Raw genomic sequence first — 25,064 nt, forward strand, 5'->3', positions numbered from 1 at the left:
TTGAACACACCTACTATTCCTAATCCATGGAAGAGGAGATACAACCGACTATTTAAATACATCATTGGTAACTATGTACGAAATACTTTTAGAAAAAATCGTAAAACGTATCTAGCTGACTGGAAGTCCCAAACACAGGGTTCGCACAAAGAAAACCTTCTGACAACAATCATGAATTCTCGCTAATGTCAGACTTAAAAAAGAATTCGAGGGGTAGATAAGCTCAGTCACCAATTTCTTTTTGAATCACGACTAGGCGCGACTCGTACACCAGTTAAATGTCAGTACGCGCGCGTGGCGAGAAAGGGAGAGTGAGTTAAATGCCGCCCGGCACACGCCAATTGCCTCACCTTCCTCGTCGGTGGCGCCGTAGGTGCGCACCCCGGGTCCCTGGCCAACGGTCCCTCCTTCGACGCCCGCCGACGCCGCCGCTGACGAGTTGGACTCCTCGGGGGCACGCGTCACCCGGAACCTCTTCTCGCCCATCGCGCGGATCCGCACGCTCTGCTACCACTCACTCGCAGCCACGACACGGCACACGCGAGAGGACGGCAGTGACGTTTCTTGTGCGTGCGTGTTCACGCATGCACGGCTCTTCTTCCTCGTTCCGTAAGCCGGCTCCACCACGAACAATAAACAGCACAAGAACAGGAGCGTCCACGGGGAGACAGACTGAAGGGCGAGGCTCGCGCCCCCACCGGCACAAGACGACGACGAACACTCGCAAACATCCACGCGTGTTTCCCCACCGCCTCGTGTTTCCAATACGATCCCTCCCTTCCCTTCCCCCTAAATCCTGTTCCGACAACCCTCAACCCCTCACAAAACCCTCCCCCCTCCTCCTAGTGTTCCCTCCGTCGATCGAAGCTTCGAGAGAGTTAGCGCGAGTTTCGTCGTAAAAGGGGGCGGTAGTGCCATCTGTCGGGTGGGCTGCGAACGAACGAAATTATATGAAGGGGCAGATCATCAAATCCTCTGCGTCGCGACGCGAAATTAAACAGAAAACACAGTTCAGCGTGAGTGTTGCGGAGTGAGTGAGTAAACGCGTGACTGCGCACGGCGAGCGAGTCGTGAGATATCCAATTCCACGCCTCACCCCCCCCCCCTCTCCTGCTACTCAACTTTCGTCCTCCACTTGGAAGCGTGCCCTTTCAACTTTCAACAAGGGGCAAATGTGGTGGCGAATACAACAACGACACTCTGCCCCAGCGTACGTCATGGTCCATTCAATTTCAGGAGAACTGCCTCGGAAATGAACGAAAATGCTCATTGTGAGAAAAAAAGCATTCACGCCAGAGTGAGTCGCCGGTTGCGCAATGCGATTATGATATAAGTGTTCAGGCCTTCTCGGCCACTCGCCAGCAGATAGAGATAGGGAGTGCATACATATAATTTACGATAACTCGCACATGGCATCGTAATCACCTATTTTACACCTCGGAAACGGGCACCATTTTTGAGCTAACACTAACATTTTATTTTTTTATTGAATTATTTAAAAACAGTCAAAATGGCCTTTACATTGAATAGACAACATAAAATCTGCAGCTTTAACAAATATTAACTATTAAAATAACTATAAAAAGGATATAAAAAATAAAAAAGGGATTCAGTAGATGGCTTTTCGAAGTTGCCTCTTGAATAATCTGATGGGCATTGAAATATTCAGGGAAGGGCGAGTACTCGAAATGTTATTGAAAGAGGTTGGGAGTCTGTAAAAAAGTGATCTCTGAGAGAGAGAAAGACGGAATTTAGGTTGGTGCAGTTTACTCACCCAACGCCCGTTTCAATTTCCGATATTTATGAATAGGAGGCAGAAAACTTTTTTTTACTCTCTGTAAAAAAAACTTAGGTTGTTTTCGTTGATAATCTTCACGGCTTTCGACGAATAAAAGGAGTTTTAATTACTTTAATTTTTTAGAGATTATTTTGATGACCCGGCGCTAATCCCGATTCCTATTGAGTAATAACCAAAGTTAATATATATTAGTGTTAATCTAAATATTTCATCATCTTCGGGTGCCTTCTTAAAGAAGTTTAGGAGGAGAAATTGAGAAACGCAGAGCGCAGTGAGGACTCAAGGAGAGACTTACCTCAGGCCCCAAAACAGTATCATCCTCATTTGATACTTTACAATGTCTTTGCAACTATCAAATATTCCATTTCTGATCCCGGATAAACTAGGGGTAATAGATTTTAACTTATACTTAAGCATATAATTGTCTATACTTTTGCCAATATCGGCAAACCTGACGCCGATAAAAGTTCGTTCTATATGACTACACTTCAATAAATGGTTATATTTTCGAGATAATAATCTATCCAAAATATGTGAGGAATCTTTGGATATTCTCCCAAAATTGTCTCTCCGCGTGAGACTTGGGATCAAAGGTAAGCACAAAAGTTTGCAATTCTAACATATCTCTACCACAGAAATGCAATTTTAGGTGGAAAATTCCGCTTTATTTTTATTATATCTAGTGATTTCAAGTTGCTTAACTGTTGAAAAGGGCATCGAATTAAATGCCATTACCAGCTTGAAGAAATTTATAGTTGATTGCAAATGGGAAGCTATTTTATTCAATTTATTTAACGGAATTTCCAGAGACGGTGAAAACAGCGCTTAGTTGCATCTGAAACCTTTTTGCATTCTGAATTTTTTTAGAAGATTTTCGAAAATTTTAACCCTGAATGTCAAGATATTAAAAAAATCAAATTTTTCTCAGATAGTCAGAAATGTGACTAACTAAAAATAACTTTTAATGGTCCTTTTAACTTTTCACTTCTTTTTTTCGCATATTTAGTGAATCAGTGTGGTTTCATTTGCCTATAGAAATTTGAAATTCCACAAGCTCACCTTCTACATCAATATGCTACCCCACTCCAACAATCCCAATTAATAGGCGTGTGGAGGGAGCACTTTCAAGATATTTAGTTGCACGTGCGTGCACAATTGACCACCTAAGTTCGACCTTGAATTTCTTATTGGGTCATTTTTTTGTTCTGGAGTAAAACGTATTCCTTTACCATTTCCCTCGCCAAATATCTTCTTTATTTATTGTCGACCGCATGTCCTCAAATGTTTAATAATTCAAAGGCTTAACGAAAAAAAATAAAAAGTCTGTCCTTCCAAATTCATGCGTCCATAGCTGCTCCATTGTCTTACTCACTGCCTAGTTACCGTAGAATGCTGCACTCCACCACGCTAAACCTTGATCGCACTAAGTTGGTACTTTGCCATTCATACTTGCGACCAAAAGGATGGTTGCACAGGGTCTTCGGTCGCGGTAGACGTCACGTGGTACTTCAGTAATCTATTTTCCATATGATCTATTGCTAGATACGTATAATGAAAATATGAAGTGTCCAGACAAATTTTCTCCGTGGCAGAAATTCAAAGAAGACATACCTCACTCAACAGAAGGATTTTTTGGGATTATCGCATTTAGATAGAGAGCCAAAATTGAACCATAAAATGATTTTATATCATGCGGAAGAGCAATTTAAAGAACCTCTCACGAGGCTGAAAGCAGGTGATAGCGGAAAAAGTGAGGCTGCGAGGTGCTTCTAGTCCCATCTCGGACTCTTCGCCGATGCAGGCAGGTAGGGTAATAGTAATAGGGTAATGCAAGCAAAAATTTCTTTAGGTCCATTCGGCATGGAGCAGGAAAAGCGACTTGTCAGTCATAATCAACGTCTGAAAAAATCTGGGTTTGCACCAGATCGAGAGACTAGTATATCAATAACCTATCAGTTTGCTGAAAAGCTTGACCTTCAATGCAGAACTGAAGATGTCGGTTTATGACTGGCTTAATTCATTTTTAAGAAAAAATCCAGAGCTTAGTGCTACGCAGTCTCAAGGGTTGTCAGCTGCTAGAGGTAAAAAAATGTATGAATAGAGAAAGCGTTCGTCACTTTACTAAAATACTCTCAGAATTATTTCAGGAGAATGATTTCTTTACCAGACCGGCCTACGCGTAGGCCGGCCTGGAGCGTAGAGCGTGGTTGTCGGCTAAATAATATCCTAGGGAAGACTTTAGCCACGAGAGGTGCTAAAGATGTTCAGATCTACGGAGAGAGGAAAGAACAACACCGTGATTGCGTGCTACAACGCTGAAGAGCAAGTTCTTCCTCCGGCATTAATTTTCAACGGCGACAGACCGAAAAAGGAATTTTCAGGCTCTGAATGGAGTCCCACCAAGTTCTGGTTCCAGGGAGATAGACATATTTCCTATGGACCCTTCAACAATATCTTAACACTTCTTCAACATAAGTGATGGAATAAAAGCGGTAGAAACCCAACCTCTAAGCAACTGTCCGGAGTACATGACCCTAGTTCAATGCCTTGGAACTTCCAGAGAAGCCTTTAAGCAACTTTTAAGTCGTAAAAAGATCACCAGAATTTAAAAAATGGCACCTACAAAACTGTTGAATCAAATATCACCAGTCCCCACCTTCGAAATAATAAATTCGAGAAAATTGAAACAGACAGCGAAAGTACTGACGATAGGCGAACACGTAAAATGAGGAAAGATGAGGGCGGAGAGTAAAAAATACAACGTTTCAAAAATAGTAAATTTGGAAAAGAATAAGGAAAAACTGATCATTGAAGATGACCAGAACAGATTTGTGAAATGTGAGAATAACTATTTTACCACAGAATTAACAGTAGTTATGATCAGCTGTTGCAATTGCGATCACTGGCAGCACGAATCATTAAAATTTACGGAAATCTCTGCAAATAAACGTAGAACCAAACTGATCGAGGAAAAAGTGAAGAGCAATTTTAAAACAATTTTTTGATTCAAACTTTATACTTCACGACCCCTTATTATATATATATATATTTTTTTATATCACGAGATGTGGGTCAAATGTAAATATTATTTATTTTTTCAAACTTTGCCTACGTTTCGGACATTATATTTGTCCATCCTCAGGGCTTTAAGTCTGATAGTGTTTTTATTTTAAATAATATTTACATTTGACCCACATCTCGTGATATAAAAAATATATATAACAATTTTTTGTAAATTAGGTAAGAAGCTCCTGTAAAATATTATTTCTATTTTTGTCATTTATAAACGAGTTTCAGTGCAATATTTAAATAATAATTTCGGGGCATCTCTCCCGAGGAGGTGGGCTCACCCGGACAGTTGGGAGAGATGGCCAAATGCATATTTATGGAAAAGTTAAAATATTTCGGGGTGAATATTTTTTAATCAAAATTTGTTGGAATATTGTTCATAATCAATAAATGTCGTATTATATCGTAAAGTCCTACATTATTACCCCAGTCATAGATATGCAGACATTTCCTTAAAGGTGGGGCATCTCAACTGGACTTACCTTAAGTATTTCCCCAGAATTAAAATGTTCTCGTCCTTTGCCAAACCGGCATTCTAATCTACGCTATTATCATAATGTTATGTAAAAAACTACAGGGAACATTTAATAATTGATAGAATTTAAGATAACTCTTAGAAATTTGACCTATCAATGACCCTCGGAGGTCAACAGGTTGACAATACCGGCATGTGAACTGTACCATTGTCTTGACCACCCTTAAAAACTTACGGTTGGACGCATTAGTAGCCAAGCTTCTCGTATGCCATTCCTTTGACATCGGTAGTGACCACCCCTGAGACCTCCCTGCCTCTTAAAAGCAGTGCTATCATTTTCCCCATGACCATGAACCTAGAATATCTCATTTTCTCTGAGGGATTCAGATTTTTTTATCTCTAAATATTTTTTGGCATGGAAGCCCCAAAGGATTTATAAAAATTTACTTTTGGAGCCACATGATGAGGTTAAAAACATTCTCCTTTCTATTTTATAACTTAAATGAAAATAGCAGTTAAAAATATTATTGTCAATATTATCTTGCATCGATAAAAATTACTCAAATAACCGTACAATATTGATACTTTCCGCCAAATCCATCAAAATGAATGCATGAAAAATAGATGCAGCCATTGCATTCATTAAAAACAAATACCCATTAGCATAAAATAAATTGAAAAACCGCAGAAATAAAAATATTTAATGATTAAAGCTAATTTTGCATATACTTACAAAAAATAGCATTCAAATACAGTTAATAAAATAATTATTGCTGTAATGTAGCATACACAGACACAACACTCATGTAGAATACCTTATTATTACAAAATAAACTAAAAATCATTTATATAATCGCATTTTAAGAAAAAATATGCATTTGGCATGCATAACTTTGAATATCACTTTATTTTTAAACATAATATATCATACTATTTTCAATACATATCAATAAAGAACGTTTTTTTTAGAGCAGAGAAAATAATTATACCAATGAAACCTCCATTGAAATAAAATCAATTGATAAATAAAGACAGAAAATACATTATAAATTAGTTTAATTCTTGTAAAAGGACAGCAATGCTTATTCAACAGATTCTTTCTAACGTAAGCACATTTCTTCATAGGCTAGATCTTGATATCAGGAGCAAAGTCTTTGCCGAGGGAGGGGAAGGGAAGTCTCTAGTAAGCGGTGCGGGACATACCTCAGCGGTGCCGCGGTGCGGGGTGGCGCCCAAGGGGGGGGATTGCATTACGACGGACGATATCTCCTAAACGCTAATAGATAGGTTAAAAAAAATAACAGAAAATCGGCCCTAGAGATCTTTACTTTTACGTTTTACATAGAAATAGCGCTTTTTCGGCCCCAAAAAACTCAATTGAGGGTCCTTAGTACTTAGGGCCCTTGGGGCACGGGTTGCCGTTATTTTAAAGTAACCAAATTTTAACACGTGAATATAAACACAATTTGGATCATTTTGAGACCAGGAAAACATAACTTTTCGCAATTCTGAAAAATAAGGGCCGGCCTAATGTGTATGCATGGGTAAAAGATGGATACATTTATACCCAGGGCACTGCAAAATAACATCACTTATCAGCCATAAACTCCGATCGATGAAGAGCGTATCACTCCCCCACACCCCTCATCGAAGCCATATTTCTTCCTTGATTTTCTTTTCGGCCGAAGATTTGAATTTCTTCATTTGGTGATTTCACTTTTCGATGCTTCGAAGACACTTTGTCTGCACCCTTTCATTCTATAAAGAAGACAAAAGAGAATCCAAGTCAGTTTCTGAGTCCGACGTTACCCATGAGAACAGGACCGCATTACATGAAAACTTTGCCAAAGTATTGCTCATAAGATTATAAATAAGTCAAAAGCAAAATTTACGGAATGTGATAAATTATACTTATCCTGTAATTATAGAGCAAACACCAGGATATGTCATATAAATAGAGTATTTTATATATTAATTGAAATTAGGCCAATTTTTATTTAATCAATAGATGATGTTAACGGGCGTAACTAATAGTAACGGGCGTAAATTGGGGTGGAAATTCATAATCGCAGAATATCTGCAGGGTAGCTGCAATTGGCGGATTGTGAAGTTTGAGCAAATACTCACTGCACATGAGCGAATAAGAAAAGTATAAAATTTATCGAAACGTCATGTTCTTTTAATATTCCCATACATTGATCTTCTCTCATCTGGGCATCTAAATTAACAATAACCAAGCCAAATAATTGCTAACTATTAGAATAAATGTCAACAAATATTTATGCTTAATTGATCGTAAAATGATTACCATGTCTGAAGGGCTTGGTTAACATTCAAATTTGCTTTGATACTCGTGTAAAAGCAGATTCTCCTCTGTGCTTGTGTAATATTGTCTTCAAAGTATACAATAAGGCATAAAATTTACTCCTCTTACTCATTGCATAAAGGATGGAACACTGAATAGTCAAAATTACGCATCCAAAATTAGTAATAAAAATACAACTACATTTGATAAGTGCTGGCCTAATGTGGATAAAAATGTTCAAAAATTTCAATCCGATAATACGAGAATTTAAAGTTCCACAAGGTTAATATTAATATAGAAAATGTGCTGGGATATCCATTGTGTCTTAAAATTATGCATAATTACCTATTTATAATTTCATCATGTCATTCACCCTATGTAAATGGAGAACTAGCACATTTTTTGAAAAAAATAGAGGAGACAGAGGACGTTGAATATTGCACAACGCAAAAAACCCGAGGGATAGGTAACGTTTCGTTCCCGAGATAAAAATTCTCAAAGTTGTCGAAAATCCAACGGCGCGAAAAACGGCGTTCTAAAGGGGGCGTGGTTGTTTCCAAGGGTCTGACGTCACATATGCCGTTCCGAGGACTCCGAGGTACTACTGCAGCGGGGGCCGCCGTTCCGGCCGCTTCCTCCGGGACTCTGGGCAGCACTAACGGGGAAAAGGTGCACTGGCGGAGTTTTGGGGATGGCAGGGGAGCCATATATGGTAATTAAATGTAACTTAAATGGCAACTTGTCAGAAAAATTGCGTAAAATTTATGTCAATAAAATAGCTGCAGGATTGATAAATTTAGAAAATAAGATAATTAAGAAGTGTGATTAGGTATTGCAATTTAATGAGTCAGTGAGAGCTTGTCTATTATTATAGCAATACTTGTAAATAAAGGCATTAAAAACATTCTACAAACCTCTGAAATTAGTATTTTACCATAAGTTTAGAAGTACCTCATATTTTCTCAGGTAACTCATATTTTCATATTAACATAACTTACATTTTGCCATCCAGAATCCAACCATTCCACTTATGGAATACAGATATAGGTTGTTAACATAGACAGTTGACTTCTGGTGAAATTTAAATGGACTAAGGTTTTAAAAGAAATTGTAAAGTAATATCCATTAAAACTTTTTATTGAAATCAAAGGGCTTTCATTAACAGTGGGAATATATTTTTTCTCCAGAATTCCCTGGCCCTTTCAACCAGGGTCTTCGCTAAATTTGTATCATAATTGACAATTTTAATTTCAATTTTGGAATTGACTTCGTACTTAGGGTCAGCAACGCACAATATTCCTTTTTCCCTCCCATAAAACAACATTTGGAATTGCAGTTGTGCATGACATCTTCTGCCCACTTTCCCACATTTGCTAATATAATTCTTGCATGTTTCAGATGTGGGACACTTCACCTTTACCACATATTCAGAACTAATCAGGCGATGCCACAAATTCAGGGAGTTCAGCCTTCAATAAAAGTCCTGTATTTTCAAAACTAACACCCAACTCTCGTCTTAATGACTTAATTACATCACCTTCTAGGTCTTTCCCCCTCTTCATTGGCCCTGTGATTTTAAAGGGTCGAGCACCCAACAGCAGCTCTGCCAGGGCACTACCACCATCCATCTTACAGTTACCCTCTGTATAAATCATTGAGGCACCCACTCGTGCATACCTCAACTTATAACACAGGTGACTTGATGCCTGCCCAACAGTCAATGATGATGCTTGTAAACAAAGGGGCAGGGTCATTTTTGACTTAGAAAATTGAATGAAGTCCTCATAGAGCTCCTTGTGTAGGCTTTCGCGGTGTGGTGAGGATTCAGCAGACAGGTTTTCGGAGTCACTACCGCGTAGATTCATCTCTGCAGACGACAGTTTCACCGGCATTGCAGCAGGCTTCTTGCACCGGCCTCCGACGGGGTGTATAAGATCTGTATGCACGGATCTCCACTTCATTGACCTGAAGAAGCCTGCTGTAATGCCGGTGAAACTGTCGTCTGCAGAGATGAATCTACGCGGTAGTAACTCCGAAAACCTGTCTGCTGAATCCTCATAGAGCTTATTGGTCAAATTTTAGTTTTAAATAAAATGCCCAAATGAAATAAGTCCAACTGCTCAAGGGAGTGAGAGGGAGAGTTGTAAGCCAACAGGACACATTGATCGTTATTTTCCCTGCAGTCCATCTATACCCGGTCCTTGAAATCACCAGTTCCAAGACTTGGGTACACAGGCTTCAAATTTCATAGATCAGTGGCCTTAAGGAGTTGATTTCTCATACCAGACAAAGGTGGTTTGCGCCAATAGCACTCAACTTCAGTTGGGGAAGGCTCTAAGCTCTTGTTGTGGAGCCACATTAGGAAAGCCAAGGCATGCTTGCATCCCCCTTAAACATGAAGTGGTAAACATTGCATCATTAGTCATCTTCCAGAAAAATAATTTACATTTTATTTTTTACAAATTATTATTTTACATATTACCATCAATTTTACGTGAATATTTTGTCTTTAAAATACGTCGGTATACGTCTAAACTTTGATGAAATTACAATAAATTTAAGAGTTACTTGAAACCATTACAAATAAACATCATAACTTAAAGGTACTTATAAAGCCATTAACTGCGGTCTCAGCTACTAATAAAGATATGCATGAATTAGTTAATAACTAGTATTAATGAATCATTACGCCGAAGCATTATAATTACCTGACGACGCTGTGCAATCGTGACAGTCAAGGCTCAAAATCGTCTTCGACGCTTCGTCGAACACCATGGTGGCATTATAATTTTTGGCCGTAACTTTACGTTCCAGAAAAACACTTCACTTGGTATAAATTATTACATCTTTGTAATCGCACACGTCAAATCGCCCTCTCATGTATTCTTATCTCATAGATCTGAAATAGAGATTCATAATGTAAACATTGCGAAAAGGTCACATATATTATCACAACTTTGCTAATAATGACGACCTACTGCAACAGAATTCACATGGAAACAATTTATATATTCATTTATCTTGTAAATAACATAAAATACTTACCGCAAAGCCTTTACATTTCGTATTTCAGCTGATGTTTACTTGTCACAGCTCATTAAGTACTCCATCATTTTGGGAGAATCGACTTCGGGCAGATTTCCGGACTCCGCACGAATATATCCAGCTTCCATGCCGATAATTCTCTGAAGTGTGAAATAAAAACAGCTAGCGTACTTCTTTGAACTTGTAGTACAGTGCAGGAGATGTATATCTTAAGGTAAATCCACTTTCCAGCGTCTCGAACTGATAAACACTTTGTTATGCCTGGTTACCATGCCACGGAACGGCATATATGACTTCACGCGTCATAAATGCCGTAAAACGATATCAATATTTTCAGGGCGCTATTGTTCAATTAATATGCGTGACTCAGGTTAAAGAGAAGTATACATATTAAAGATTTTTGATATTCTTTACGATGCATGAGTTAAATTGCCTATACAAAACCCTTGCAAGTTCTCCATTATACAATAAACGCCTTATTAGGCTTTAGAACTCTTTGGAGCATATAAAAATTAATAGCATGAATGGATATAATAGCATAATAGCAGCTTTATAAAAGCGATATAAACGCTACATATTGATGTACACCGAACTTCCCTCTCACTTTGAAACGGGCGAAATCAATATTAAGACTGTAAAAGTAATTTACCTTTCGAAATAACTGACGGTAAAAATAGTTCATAACCCAACCCAACTCTAATAAAAAATACAGGAGAAAAGACGTTGAGCCAGCTGTACAAAATCAATAGTGAAATGTATTCGACTAAAGACTTAGAGAGGAATGTTATAATCCCAATTCCCAAGATAAATTGTGAACATTCTGCAATACTCATGAATTAAGTTCACTTCACAATCGAAGCAACGCTGGTTCCACAAATTCAATACAGAATATTCAATTTTTTTTCCTTTTGCGGGACCTATATGAATATTTATATTTTTAAACAGACGCACAAAGGCATAATTGTGGCGTACAATGACGACAAAATTATCTATGACTATCAAAAATCTCAATCGTATACGGCTAAATAACAAAGTATTGCTTATGGAAGGACTAGATCAAGACTCACGGATGTGCTTCTCCTCAAACAGAGTCATTCGTACGATACTCCGAAGGTCGTACGTGTCCACCTAATTCCGAGCAAAAAGAGGAACACTGGGATAACTTCGTTGAGTGTTTGCGTGGTGGGAGTAAGAGGGGGTATTTGGTCAGTCATGACCAGGGACGAATGCAGGCCATCGTATTGAAGAATAAAAAAGTCCAATGGGCTCCATATCACGTTCTCGTCGAGACATGAGATTCCGCGGCCTAATGCACAAACCAACGTGGAAAGCAAAATTAATGGTGCGAAGCCGTGAGGCACAAAGAGTGCATGAAAAAATAGAGCCTGTTTCAATTCTGAAATGAATGCACGCCCGAGTGAGGAAAACATCAACAGTTGGAAGATGTGAAATTTCATGCACTGTGCTGAGAATCGGAATGAACATGCAATACAGATTCGTTTCAAATTTCTTCACTCGCCGCGTGTCGTGAAGTAGCCGACAGTTAACACTGGTAAATCTCAACAACTACGTTTCCATTTACGTTGAAAATTAATCCAGAGCAAAAATATTCCATTATTAATTGCAAAGAGACTCAATAGTTTATCGAATGCTTTACGTCACGAAAACCCTCAATCGGGAATTTCCCAACCAATTATCCTTGGAAGCGAAAAAAAAAAGATATTGTATTGAAGTTCAATTGGGAAAATCTCAACACACTGATTCCCTACGGAAGATGGGGCATGGAAAATGATAACAGAAGAGATAACAAATGAAGAGATTTTCGAAATGTAGTACTACAGAAGAATAATGAGGATCAAATGGATCGACCGAGTAAGAACTGCTGAAGTCCTAAGCAGAGCAGGTGAGAAGATAATGAAAACCTTGGTAATAAGATGGAACAACCTTAAAGGCCACATCTTGAGACATGATGGCCTGATGAAGACAGTCATCGAGGGACAATTTGACGGAAAGGATGGAAAAAATTACATCGCGTAAAATATGCGTAAGAGACGATAGAAAAAAAGAACAAGAGAAGTAAGTAAAGAAGAAATAAGTAGGTGCGAAATGATTAGCCAACAAAATAATTTAGCAGAGATCTGCGTCAAATATATGCTAGGATTGTGGACAAGTGATGATAGTCTGGCATGATTCATTAACAGTAAACCCATATGTAACTAAAAAAATAGTGGATTCACAATAAAGTAATTTTAATATTTAGTAATTAGGGCTGGTCGGATCGGATACCTCGGATCCAAATATCCGCGGATATTACCCTTCATCGGATACATCGGATCCAAAGTCGCGGAAGACAACAGATCTGGATCCGAAGTTACGTAGTAGAATTTCAGCTGTGGAAAATAAAAAAGGCAAAATACGACAGGCACATAGTGTGACTCTTCCCAAGAGATTGAACAATCATCGAGGGAATCTCAGCGTCGTAGGATAATAACCACGTCAAAAGTAACTATGTCGCAGATTTCAGCAAACCACCCTCGGCCGTCCATCAGCCCGTGCCTCTGTTGTTTTTTTCCGAAATCACACGGACCATAAATTATTGTCTTCGTTGGGGGGGGGATTCAAAATCAGAGGGGGGAATTTTTAAACAACAGGGTACAATGTAGAGGGTTTCAAACAAATTTAACACCCTTCATAATCGAGAAAAAAACGTCATTTTTCAAAGAAATCTATTGTAAATTCATGATTTTTCAATATTTTGTTTCCTTTTATGAAGGTAAGTACTTGAATTATTACTTCGTTTGATAGCAGAAATATGAAAATGCATTTGAATCCGAAAATATCCGATCCAAAAGATCCGGCTCCGAAAATCAAGGATCCGATCCGAATCCGGATCCGAAAAAAAATCCTGGATCCGTCCATCCCTAATAGTAATTATTTATTTCTAACCATTATCGTTAACAAATAAAACGCAAAAAGACGACTCTAGAAGTCTATTCATCTGGCAGTTAACTTATCTGCCCACTCACGTGAATATGGTTGTCGTAATCTTAGTCGTACGCGCTGTTTTGTTTTGCCAAAAAAAAAAAAACTTCGAGTATCGCACCGGTTTTGAGTGGGCAAACAAGTCAACGGCGAAGCTTCGCTCAGCATTTGTTTTCAGGGAGGCGAGCAGGCTATTTGAGAATGAAAGTCGACAAAACTAATGAAATATTCCGCTTAATTTTCAACCAATCAGAACGCATCCCCGCCAACAGCAAATGGAGAATGGAACGGTGTGAATGACCGTCTAGTTAAGGAAATGACGACCAGACATCATGAATAGGTAAGTAGACTTCTTCCGGGAATGAGTGACCATTCAGCGGTATGTCTCCGGCTTAAATGGGAAAAGTGCAGTGGCTAAGGGATGAGAAAAATAATGTGGCAATATAACCGAGCCGATAATGATACGTTTCAGAGTTTTCTGACAAGGAGATATATTCCGGGTAAGCAAAAGTAAAAATGTCGAAGAAATTTGGGATTCTTTCAAGAATATAATGGATTAGGGGTTGCGTACTTTTGTTCCGATGAGGACTCTCACAGAAAATACCGATCCGGAGTACTACAACAACAGAATTAGGTCATTAAAAAAAGCCTAATGTCGAGTCACAAAAAAACGCAAATTGAGTGCAGATTCGAAGGTAAATTATAAAATGCTACTCAGAGAATTAAACAGGGAAAAGAAATGCGATGGTGGTTGGCGTAACATGGTGAAACCTCTTCATGATGCACAAAGGTTAAGAAAAAGACTTCGCTGTTTCACAAAATAAAATATACCTATTTGCGACCGGTTTCGATACAGCGTATTTTGCCAGGCCAGATATGGCAATATGATGATACGCTGTATCGAAACCGGTCGCAAATATATTTTATTTTGTGAAACAGCGAAGTCTTTTTCTTAACCTTTGTGCATCAGGGAAAAGAAAATTGATAAGGAAGCTTTTTTACAAAATATTATCTCAAAATATAACGGAAATAAGTTTTAGAAGCACAGTCATTTTCAAAAGTCGGTCCCCACGGCCAGCGCGAGCAACTACGTTCTCCGCTGCGCTCAAACTTCGGGTATTGCTTAAATGCCTTCTTTGCCTTGAATGGGCCATTTTGACTTACTCTCACCATGGCATTATTGTTTCTCTATTCCTAGATTATTCGCTACCTCCCCGACTCCCGGTGTCAGAACACAAGGCGAAGCATAAGTTCTCAGTCGCGCGATTCTCACCGTGATAGCATTCTGAGACAGATGGTCTGAGTAGTCTGGCTTGCACTAAAAATACCGAGACGTATCTGCGTCGCAACGCGCATGTAAGGAAGAAGCTAAAATCGGAATTTACGTCTGAAAGAGTATTCTATAAGTTGCTTCCAAAATAACCTTCAAGATTATGCCTTTAATACATAATAACCAAATAATATCAATGCATATTGTTGTATATTGAAGTATTTTAGACACACTGACACTTCATTATTCCTAAGAATTTTCTTGGGAGATATGTTAACCTACAGTTTTCTACGCTTCTCATCACACGAGAAATAAAATATACCAATGTGCGCTAAATTATTATGTTTACTTTGTTATGATACTTATTCCAATAGTTACTAACATTTCCCTAAGAAAATATTTAAATAATGTATAATGTATTCCAAGTATCAGTAAGCAATTAACACACATCTAAATGTTCATAGAAAGTTGTAATGTCTAAATTGTTATCATAAATATATTTTCGATAGTTAAAAAACCATCAGAAGCAATAATTAAATGACTTGCTTGCTTATTTCTTGCAATTTTAAGGCACATTAAGTACATATTTTATCTTTCACCCTTTAACTGAGAGGTCAAACTAAGTTTTTTCCAGTTTTTCGTTTATTTTTTTTCTGCTAGAATCAGTCGTAGTTGGCGCCTAGTGATATCATGCATGTGAATGTCCTCCACATTATGTTGTGTAAGTGGTTTCGCTCCAATAATAGAACTTACACGCGTAATGAATACCTTGAGGCAGTCTTACGAGTTAGCAAATACTGATCGTTATCACTACAAACTACGCCTGCATAATTTTTATTCAATAAAAATATACCGCGTTCCTGGGTACCTGATGACTATTTCTGCGCAATTAATACAAACGATATATATTAGTGCGGAAACTTAGACGACGACGACGAAATAGGGACAAGAAAAGAATGAAGGCATCCGAGATGAGATCATAAAAAGAACGGAAAAGGTGAGATGCACGGAGAGGAAGAGAAATGAAGAAATGCTATCCATTGAGGAGAGATTTGAGGTAAGGGGGGAGGATGGAGATAAGGATATGGATAGATTGTTAGGGCCTAGTGCGAATGGGCGTTACTGTTAATTAAAGTGGTAAGTTCAAGTTGGGAGGGGCGCAGGTGGGGTGAATTGCTCCCATAAATAATAATATCCAATAAAATAAATAATAAAATCTCCCTTTTTGATTCCAGGTGGGCAGGTAAATTTTGTTTTTCCATGGCCACCATAAAGGGTTGACTCACAATTATTATTCCGCGCTGATGTTGCTCGCACTATTTTTCTTAAAAAACGCCGAACGATGCTAATGTTCGAGTATTCCCGAACGAAAGAAAAGGACGACGACGAACTACGACTGAATGCTTGTCATTTTACTATGACCATAAATATCTCACTACTTCCGTGATAAAAACACAAATGTTTATTTCCACACTATTCAATTCACCACTCAACGACCAACCATGGTTTCGACACTTTGTGTCATTTTCAAACACCTTGAAAATTATACAAATAGTTAAAACCATGGTCGGTCGTTGAGTGGTGAATTGAATAGTGTGGAAATTAACATTTGTGCTTTTATGATGCAAATAGCAGTATTCCACAAAATCAAGCCTGAAACGATTTTATATTTCGCAAAACTTCTTTCAGTGAAAAATTAGATATTCATATTAAAAGCAATTCAAGGCAATCCGATTGCTCATCTGATAAATATAACGCAAAAATTATCTTCTCTCATAAAACAATTTCCTATCCGGTAGTTTTTTCAAGGTAAAACATTAAAATACTACCTCTTATTTTCTACTAGCTGACCCGGCGAACTTCGTACCGCCTAACATTCAATGAACTTATAGTTTAGTTGCACCATTAGTAAATAAAGAGCGGCTGTATCGTTTTAATCATATTTGATTTATTATAAATTTAATGAGAAAATATTAATTTAAAAAAATTTACGCATTCAGTTGTTGGCTATTTGTGTTATTAACCGTAAACAAATGTTTTTAGGTCTAAGTCCGTAGCGTAAACTTGACTCGTTCACGGGGCAGGTTAACGCAACGCTTGACCGACGCTTGACTGATGCTCAAAATAGTGTAAGAAAAGCCCCTATGAAGCAGCATTCGTATCAAATGACTTTAGGCGCGCCAGTTATAGTATCTCTGTTTGGAAAAAATGCACTGCGTAAACATGCTGCATGCTTAAACGCACCACGGTGTGCCCTACACATTCGGGTTTCATATCTTGCGTCAAGAGCCTTCTGATAAATAAAAGTTTTTGTTTTGTTATCAGGCGCAAGATAAAGCGAATAAAGCTAAATAAAAATAAAGTGAAGAGGGACGCAGGGAGGGGGTTTTTTGGGGGTTTAAACCCACCCAAAATCTCAAAGAATCTTTTTATAAAGCATTTGGTTATTAATATATGGGGGACGGATGAGTCACAAAATATTTAACTATTCACACAGCCGCAAAACCTACCATTTTGAACCTTTTATCCTAAAAAATGTCTGGGGAGGGCCCCCACACCTCTCGCTTACCTTGGCGAATTTTCTATACCCTACAGACCCGGAATCATGGAATCTTCGGATTGAGAACTTCCTCATCTTTGAATTTTCCTTTGAGTATAGTGGCGTGAATCACTTTCATTATCAGTATTTTTAATAACCAAACACGTTCCGTTGGATAGTTTTGGTTGGTTTAGGTTTCGAAAGATCATGAACACAGAGCCTACCTTTAGCTGTAAATCGTGCCGTGGTAAGCCAGGTGCGTCCAAGGACTTTAAATATTCAGATAGATAGTTGGTGACTTCGTCTTCGTTTATTACAAAGTTAAAAGATTTGAATTCATGCAGAGTACACGGACATTACTGATAATCAACAATTGCTTGGAGATTTCCCCTATGAAAAAATTGTATTAACCTGTTTCAAAATTTTATACAATTTATACAATTGCCATGGTAATTGTATAAATTGTATAAAATTTTGAAACAGTTTTATACAATTTTTTCATAGGGGTTGTTTACACACACGGTAGTTATGTGTTTGTTGACAACTCAATTCGAGCTGAGCCTACCTCTAATTCAATTATTTTAATACTATTTTAATATTATTTAAATATTTTTAACATGTTTGAACATTAAAATTTTTTTAATATTGTTAAAAAGATCAGTCAATACATTAGTAAAATCGAAAAAAAATCTTGCTTTTTTGACCGTCTTAACAATCAACTCCTAAAAACATATCTCTAAGATAAAGTTGAATTTCTTTGTGAACTTTTCCTATTTTTTAATGTCCTATATGTTATCCGGGGCTGAGACGAATCTAAAGAGCCTAATGTACTAAAATCGGTGCAGCCGTTCTCGAGTTATAAGTGTTCTAACTAACACGATTTTCGACTTTCTTTTATATATACAGATATAGATAGATAGAAGAAGATAGAATAATCCAATTAAGTAAAATAGATTGAACTCAAAAATATCTGTGAGCTTTTTATCCCCCAAACCCCCTCCCCTCGCTGCGCCACTGCATGGGAATATTTGAAGATCTATCGAGTAATTTTCATAAAGTGAATGATATTGACTCACCATATTTCTTCGGTCTTCTCCTGCCTTGAAACCTCATCGCAATTCCCCATTTAGCCCCACCCGTGCGATGGAATTGATCCGATATCCCTATATTATTAGTGCACCAGAAAAGAAAAAGTTCGCATTAAAGGCTGGCAATTTTCACGCACTAGAATTTTACAGTTCACATGTAGCATAACTATTACAAATTGTCTTACTAACGAAATTTGTGGAAAAAAGAAATTGCCAAACGAATTGCTATAAATCCAATATGCTCTTACTTTTACTCATCATCAAAAGCAGATGACCAATAATTGCAGAGCGGATTCGGAGTGGCAGTTAAATACCTTGACTAAATTATTTGACTGCAATTCCCTTGACTTAAATATAAAGGATTTGCAAAATACCTCTTAGAACCTGCAGAATAACTCACTATCCAAGCCCCAATAAGAGAAAATTATCAAAGGGAGAATAAGGGATGATATCTGGCAACTGAAGCTATCACGGATATGATCTTCATTTTAAAATTATAGGTTCTCTCGTGATCGATGACGAAGCAGTGTGGCTGGCATGAAACACACTGTTCCACGTCTACTGTAATACCTCATATTTACAGTTACAGCGATAAAATTCATAAGTTTTACGTTCGGCAAAAAATGAATTAAGCTACCGGAGTACTGGAAGTAAGCTACCGTATTTCCATAAGGATCATAATTCCTGTATTGACAATGTTATCTTTGATGTACTAAGAAACACGGTGAATGTATAAATAAAATTTCTCTCAGGTTACCTATTCATTTCAAATGTCGACACTCCATAACGTAATGCAATGTTCATAATAATGAAATAAGTTACAGATATTCCACTCGGAAGGAATACACACGAGCTTAAAGCGGGAACAAACGAGTTGAATAATTGAGTATCTGTCACATAAAACCTTCGATTTCGCAACAAATCAAATGTGGCACTTCGACCATTGCCGCAATGCTTTTCAACAGAGGAATTATTTCCATTCAAAATTCACATGGTTAAAAGTGCGATGATTGTAATCCGAGAGGAAGATTCTCTATCACTCGCGCTCCTTAAAAAAAGGCTCTGAAACTTATTTTAACTTCAAGGCGAATTCCTCACATGGCATTATAATTGGAACGTGAAGACGTTCGGCGTAATAAAAACTTTTCACTCAAAATAATAGCCACCATGATCACGGTTACTTAATAAAGTTAAATAAATAGTATTTGCGAATTATTCCTCCACTTAAGATAATTGGAATTCCATTGAAAATAATACAAAGAAATATTCACTTAAGGAATAGTTTAGGTACTCACATCTTAACCCCATGAGAGCTCGCCGCGAAGTGAAATCCAAGAACTAGGGGGAGGGGGACTTCTGGTACTCCGTCAGCCACGTGACGTATACATCGCGGAAAACCAATGCAACGCTTAGCCAATAATATTTGTTCACAAGTTGGTGCTGTTATACAAAAATAGCGCGGAATTTCTTTAAAAGCCAACGGTCGCAACACACGTGATCAATGTTCCAGAATTTTCTAGTATCTACGAAGGTCAGTGGGTACGTTTGCAGAGCACGTCATTGCTTTACGAAAAACTAAACATTAGACTATCAACGGTCTGCATTCAACTGTCGCTTCTAATCCAGCGCCTCCCCTTCCCCCACTTACGAAGAAAGCACAACACACCCCAGTACGTTCACCAACGGTGCATGCGGTAGAATCATGTTTTTGCGAGTTTGAAATTTATAAAATTAATTTTCTAAACTGTTTCAGCCGTTTCTTCGTTCGTTGAAGTCACCGTCTCATTCCGGGGAAACGAGAATGGAGAGCGGTAACTATCAACAGAAATACAAAGAAGAAATGCAGCGGTATTTGTTGAGGTAAGTCAGAGATGGCAGTGTATTGATATCGCGGAGTTCGTGAGCGATAAGAACATTTCTAATCCCACCATGCGATATGCACATAAGCGAGAAGTATATTTATGTTCCCATTAGTGCTTAAAAATACACCCCTTTTAAATTCTCTCCAATGATGTATTAAAATTTATTGTCGATTTAAATATAAAGACCTTAAAATTAAATGAAAGCCACATTGAACATTAGCAGCTTCCATTCAATTCAAGGATCGTATTCATCTTTTCGGGATATTAATGGCCAATTCTCTTTCGGATCTACGTATTATTTCGGTGGCAAAGATTCTACGAAATGGAAATTTCTATTGATTTTCCATATGCGAATATGTCTTTCGAGATTTTCATAATTGCTTCCTTACGTTCAATGCAGATAAAATTTCAAGTGACGTCCGCAAGGAATTTGTTGTCGCGTTAACTAATCAAGCATAAACAGTGAAATCTGTGCAGTTATAAAACAACTTTTAATAGCAAACACGGTCTCCAATCTTCTTAAGAATGTATGCTATTAAATTCGGTCAGCAATTTTCTTCCACTATGCCACAGATTTCGCTAAAGCTTTCTAAGCCTTTTTGCATCTGTTCATTTATAAGCGATTGGTTAGTACTTGGCACACTTTTCTTACCCTCAAAATAGAGTCATTAAGCCTGAATAAATGTGCCATAATTCTTTCATCTAAATGTCGATGCAATGAATAACACTTGAAGGAAATTTAATGCTAATAATGAATGTTTGTAATTATTTTTTCTGGTCATTCGCAGATTCGTTTCCCAGATGGCCATGCTCAACTCAGCGATGTATTGGTGGAATAACCTGATGCCGTCATCACTCTACAAAAGGGATTGTTGAATGGTTCATTGGGAGCAGCACTGGAGCCTCCACAACTCTAACCGAAGATATAATTTACCTGCGAGAGCTACTACTGAGGAAAATGTACGGAGCCACTGATGGAATTGATTTCTTTCCGTTAAGATAGTCAAATTTCTTGGTCTTCAACGTCGAATCTTACTGTAGGTAAGTCATATCGTTTATTTTTAATATTTTTTTTCATAATTAACCAGTTTTTAGCCACTAAAATTAATTTTCATTGATATGTTTGGCTTTTTCATTAATTAATAGTATAAAAAGAGGCATCTTGAGTAGGTTTAAACATGTTGTAAATAACTAGAAAGTTTGGTTAATTTTTTCCCAAAATATAACCATTGTTAGTTACGTTTAATTGTTCACTTTAGGTGGTGGAGGTTATAGCGGCTAAACGTAGTAGAGTCCGTTAGCGATCAACAGAGTCCCATTTGACAATAAAATGTCGCATGCCGCAAGAAAAAGCAGTCTGGAAATAATTTAGTAAATATCAGCTTCAGCGCTCGCCAAGTTAATACCTTGGTCACCCCCACTATAGTGATTTTCAATTGCTAACTTGACGCGTTCATGAATTTTAATAAACGCGTTTTGCATGAGAATGTTCATGAATGTTTCACCAGTGATTCAGGCAGGATCTGTGAGGTTCGCTTATCAGTAAAGTGCAATTCAATAATATAGGTCGTACTCAACTAAAATTGAAGAGAGGGCCTTCGTCTGCCTCTATACCTTTAAGCATGAGTAAAACTGACAGAACTTTCGCCGAATACTTGAATATTCTGACGAAAATCACGATGAGTTTTAGAAATACACTAAGAAAGTTTTCTCTGGTTTTACTTCAGCTCCCAAACGGTTTCAAAATTTCTTATTTCCATGGACTACGCGAAGAAGCAAAAAAATGAGGAGGGTTTTAACATCGATAAACACAGAAAAGAAGTAAATAAGGCCGAAATTTTGAGTCAGCATAAATGGCTAATGTTGCGTCGAAGAATTAGACGGTATGCAAAGGACCTAGTGAAGGTATATACTCTGAATAATGCAAAAGAATATGTCGAGAAAGAGGTACCTATACAACAAATATAACCATAATTTAGAAGATGCATTCGGTCGAGCGGTTGCGGTAATTCCTTTGAATGCATGTCATTCACGAGAGAGGAAAATCATCGTAAGCCTGAGAACATTATCCAGTCATCACCATAGGGGGTGAAAAGGGAGAAAGATGCGGTCAAATACGGTCATGCCCGCCGCGATCGCTGCTTCGCGTAGGTTTGCACGTCCATGTGTCAAGAGCTCAGTGGGAAGAGGGAAAGAATACTTCCGCCGACCCAGGGCCGGATTTACCGTAAGGCGAAATAGGCACGTACCCAGGGGTGTCGCAGTCCAAGGCGCGCCTTCTCTTACCTCATGCGAGTGGTTATGCCTAATATAAAAATCGGGGGCTCAGGTGAGGAGGGGCGCTCAATGGAGAGGTGCCTATAGCGTATAACTTTGGGTGAATCCGGCCCTGCGCCGACCAAAAAAAAGTCTCTCACTCTAACCCACTGTTCCCATGTGACGATTCAGATGTTCTTCTTTATCTTACCCTATTTTCACTCGATGCGTACTTCCTTGAGAATTTTGCCTGCACTTTCAGACATTTGTATGGAGTTTTAAAAAACTAGGGCTGACACATGAGTGCAGTTAAATTTAAGTACATGGCGAAGTTTATTATTCATCCAATGAAATCGTAATTCCACCAAGTAGAGCCTGTGAAAATTGATGGCCGGATCACCCGATCATAAAGTAGAGTAATTGCATTAAATACCTATTGTTCTTACTAATTAATTTCTAATCAATGTGAAAGTATTTTTTAATTTATCTCGCTGTATGCAAAAACACTAGACCCAGCATTCAAAGAAAATTTTGCATTTTCAAAAAGACCCCACATTGGGTCGAAGAATTTTCCCTCTCGTCAAAAGAAGAGAATGCTAAAACCAGTTTGTTTTAAATAAATTTCTGCAAAAATGTTTAAGCTTCACATTGAGTGCGAGAGGAGAAGGCTCCCTACCTTTCATCCGATGACATCCATCGGGGGCAGAGTTCAGCTGTTCATCGGCAATTCCCCAAAATATACATTTTCACCCACACTTCACATTCAACACACAACTAATAATGAATTTTTTGATGCACGCTTGACATTTTCACTTCACTGGATCGCTTGATAATCACTCTTTCCTGCCCTTCAATAACACAACAGGTAGATTCACATTTTCCATGAGACATGCACACTGCTTACAGTATGACCGATGAGAATACACCAAGGATTGAGCCAAAGGCTTCACAGGGATCGATGAAAGCTTGAATTTAGGCTTGTACTTTCATCCAATGTATTAACGGAGTTATTCACTCCACCTTTCATAAACTCTAAAAAAACAAGAGACAGGCCTTAAGCTACAACACAAAAAACTTGTATTGATGACACTATACCTCTAATCATATGGCAAGGAGGAATTGTGACAGCGGAAATGCATGCAATACATAACAATGAAAGCCATTCCTAAAGGTCTGGTTTCATGATAGTGTCACTAGTACAAGTTTATGTTCATTTCTGAAAAGTTATAATCGATAATGCGTGAACCAAATTCGCGAGTTGCCGTTGGAGCCAGATTTTGATAATAGTAAAAAAAAATATGAAAATCCAAAAATAAGAATGCGGATACAGAAACACCATTGATTTTGACCAAATCCTATTGCCAAAAAATGTTGCCTTCTTGCACAAAAATTATGATTTAATGCGCAGAAACAGCATGGAATAATAGGTTATTTACGAGCCTGGGACTTACCAGTACCCTTCAGCGGCAGATCATCCACCTCTCAACACTAACTGAGCTTCTTCGAGACTCAAACTTCGCTATGACAGAGTGAGGACGTAGGGGAAAATCCTAAAGTGACGCACTGCTTCTAACTTACAGCACGGAGAGGTAATGGAGGAGGGAGAAATTACTAAGTATATCAAGGAAGGTTGCCTGGCTCAAATAGCCCATGGCAGAGTCAAAATTGCTGACCTTGATTTTGGGTGCATCGCGAAGGCGGTCGGGAGAGGTTCGGTTTGCGCGTCGTTGGGTGGAGCTGGTAGTTAGGGGGAGGCGCTGAAAGGGGCGGGGGTAGGGGACCACTCACGGCGCCACCCTCAACACAAAAATACCCTGTCTCGTGAAGTCCCATACAGACACTTTCAAAAGTTTTAGCACAAACTATGTGGTTTCTCGAGAAATTTTAGTTTCCCTTGCTCTTTTCGTTTTCCTTGGTTACTCACCGAAACTATTACGCATGCGGGTGAAGATATAGGCACTCAGACGGAGATGTTGCAAATTGATTATTCTGTTTCGATTTATGTCGGATTTAGTAATTATTTCGTACAGAGCATTTACTGTGTACTTGCCCCGGTTTTCACTGTTAGTTTGTACTGTACGTATATTTTAATTTCCTTTGATGGCAGTAGCGGTGGAGTAGTGGAGTAAACGTGCGATTGAGATGTTGGCGATCGAATTCCCGACGCGGAAAACATTGCTTAAATATTTTCAGGTTCCCTATCCTGGATCCGCCACTGCATTGTTTTGAACATACTGCCTCTTCGGAAGGCGCCCATCTGAGTAATATGTTGTAATTCAGAATCCCCCATAGAATTACCATATAAGGACATGTGATCACTGCCCACTAGTAAGTACACCGCTTTCCATTGAGCTTTCGGCAGTCCATTGTGGAAC

The 25,064-nt window shown here is 38.3% G+C and overlaps 1 protein-coding gene and 1 long non-coding RNA gene across 3 annotated transcripts in view; both read right to left on the reverse strand.

Annotated features, from left to right (window-relative positions):
- Window positions 1-708, reverse strand: part of LOC124155565 (solute carrier family 12 member 7) — a 329,089-nt gene extending 328,381 nt beyond the window's left edge. For both annotated transcript variants that reach the window (XM_046529524.1, XM_046529507.1), the window contains exon 1: window positions 351-708. In XM_046529524.1, the coding sequence (XP_046385480.1) occupies window positions 351-486 (136 nt within the window). In that variant the 5' untranslated portion in view covers window positions 487-708. The remainder of the gene's footprint in view (window positions 1-350) is intronic.
- A 6,106-nt stretch (window positions 709-6,814) lies between these two features.
- LOC124173924 lies at window positions 6,815-24,257 on the reverse strand. Its single transcript, XR_006868808.1, has 3 exons — window positions 24,141-24,257; window positions 23,366-23,721; window positions 6,815-7,100 (listed from the first exon to the last, which is right to left on the reverse strand). It is a non-coding gene; the product is annotated as an uncharacterized LOC124173924 (long non-coding RNA).
- Between the last annotated feature and the right edge of the window lie 807 nt (window positions 24,258-25,064).

The sequence above is a fragment of the Ischnura elegans genome, chromosome 1 (genome assembly GCF_921293095.1).
Source record: "Ischnura elegans chromosome 1, ioIscEleg1.1, whole genome shotgun sequence".
Lineage (NCBI taxonomy): Eukaryota > Metazoa > Arthropoda > Insecta > Odonata > Coenagrionidae > Ischnura > Ischnura elegans.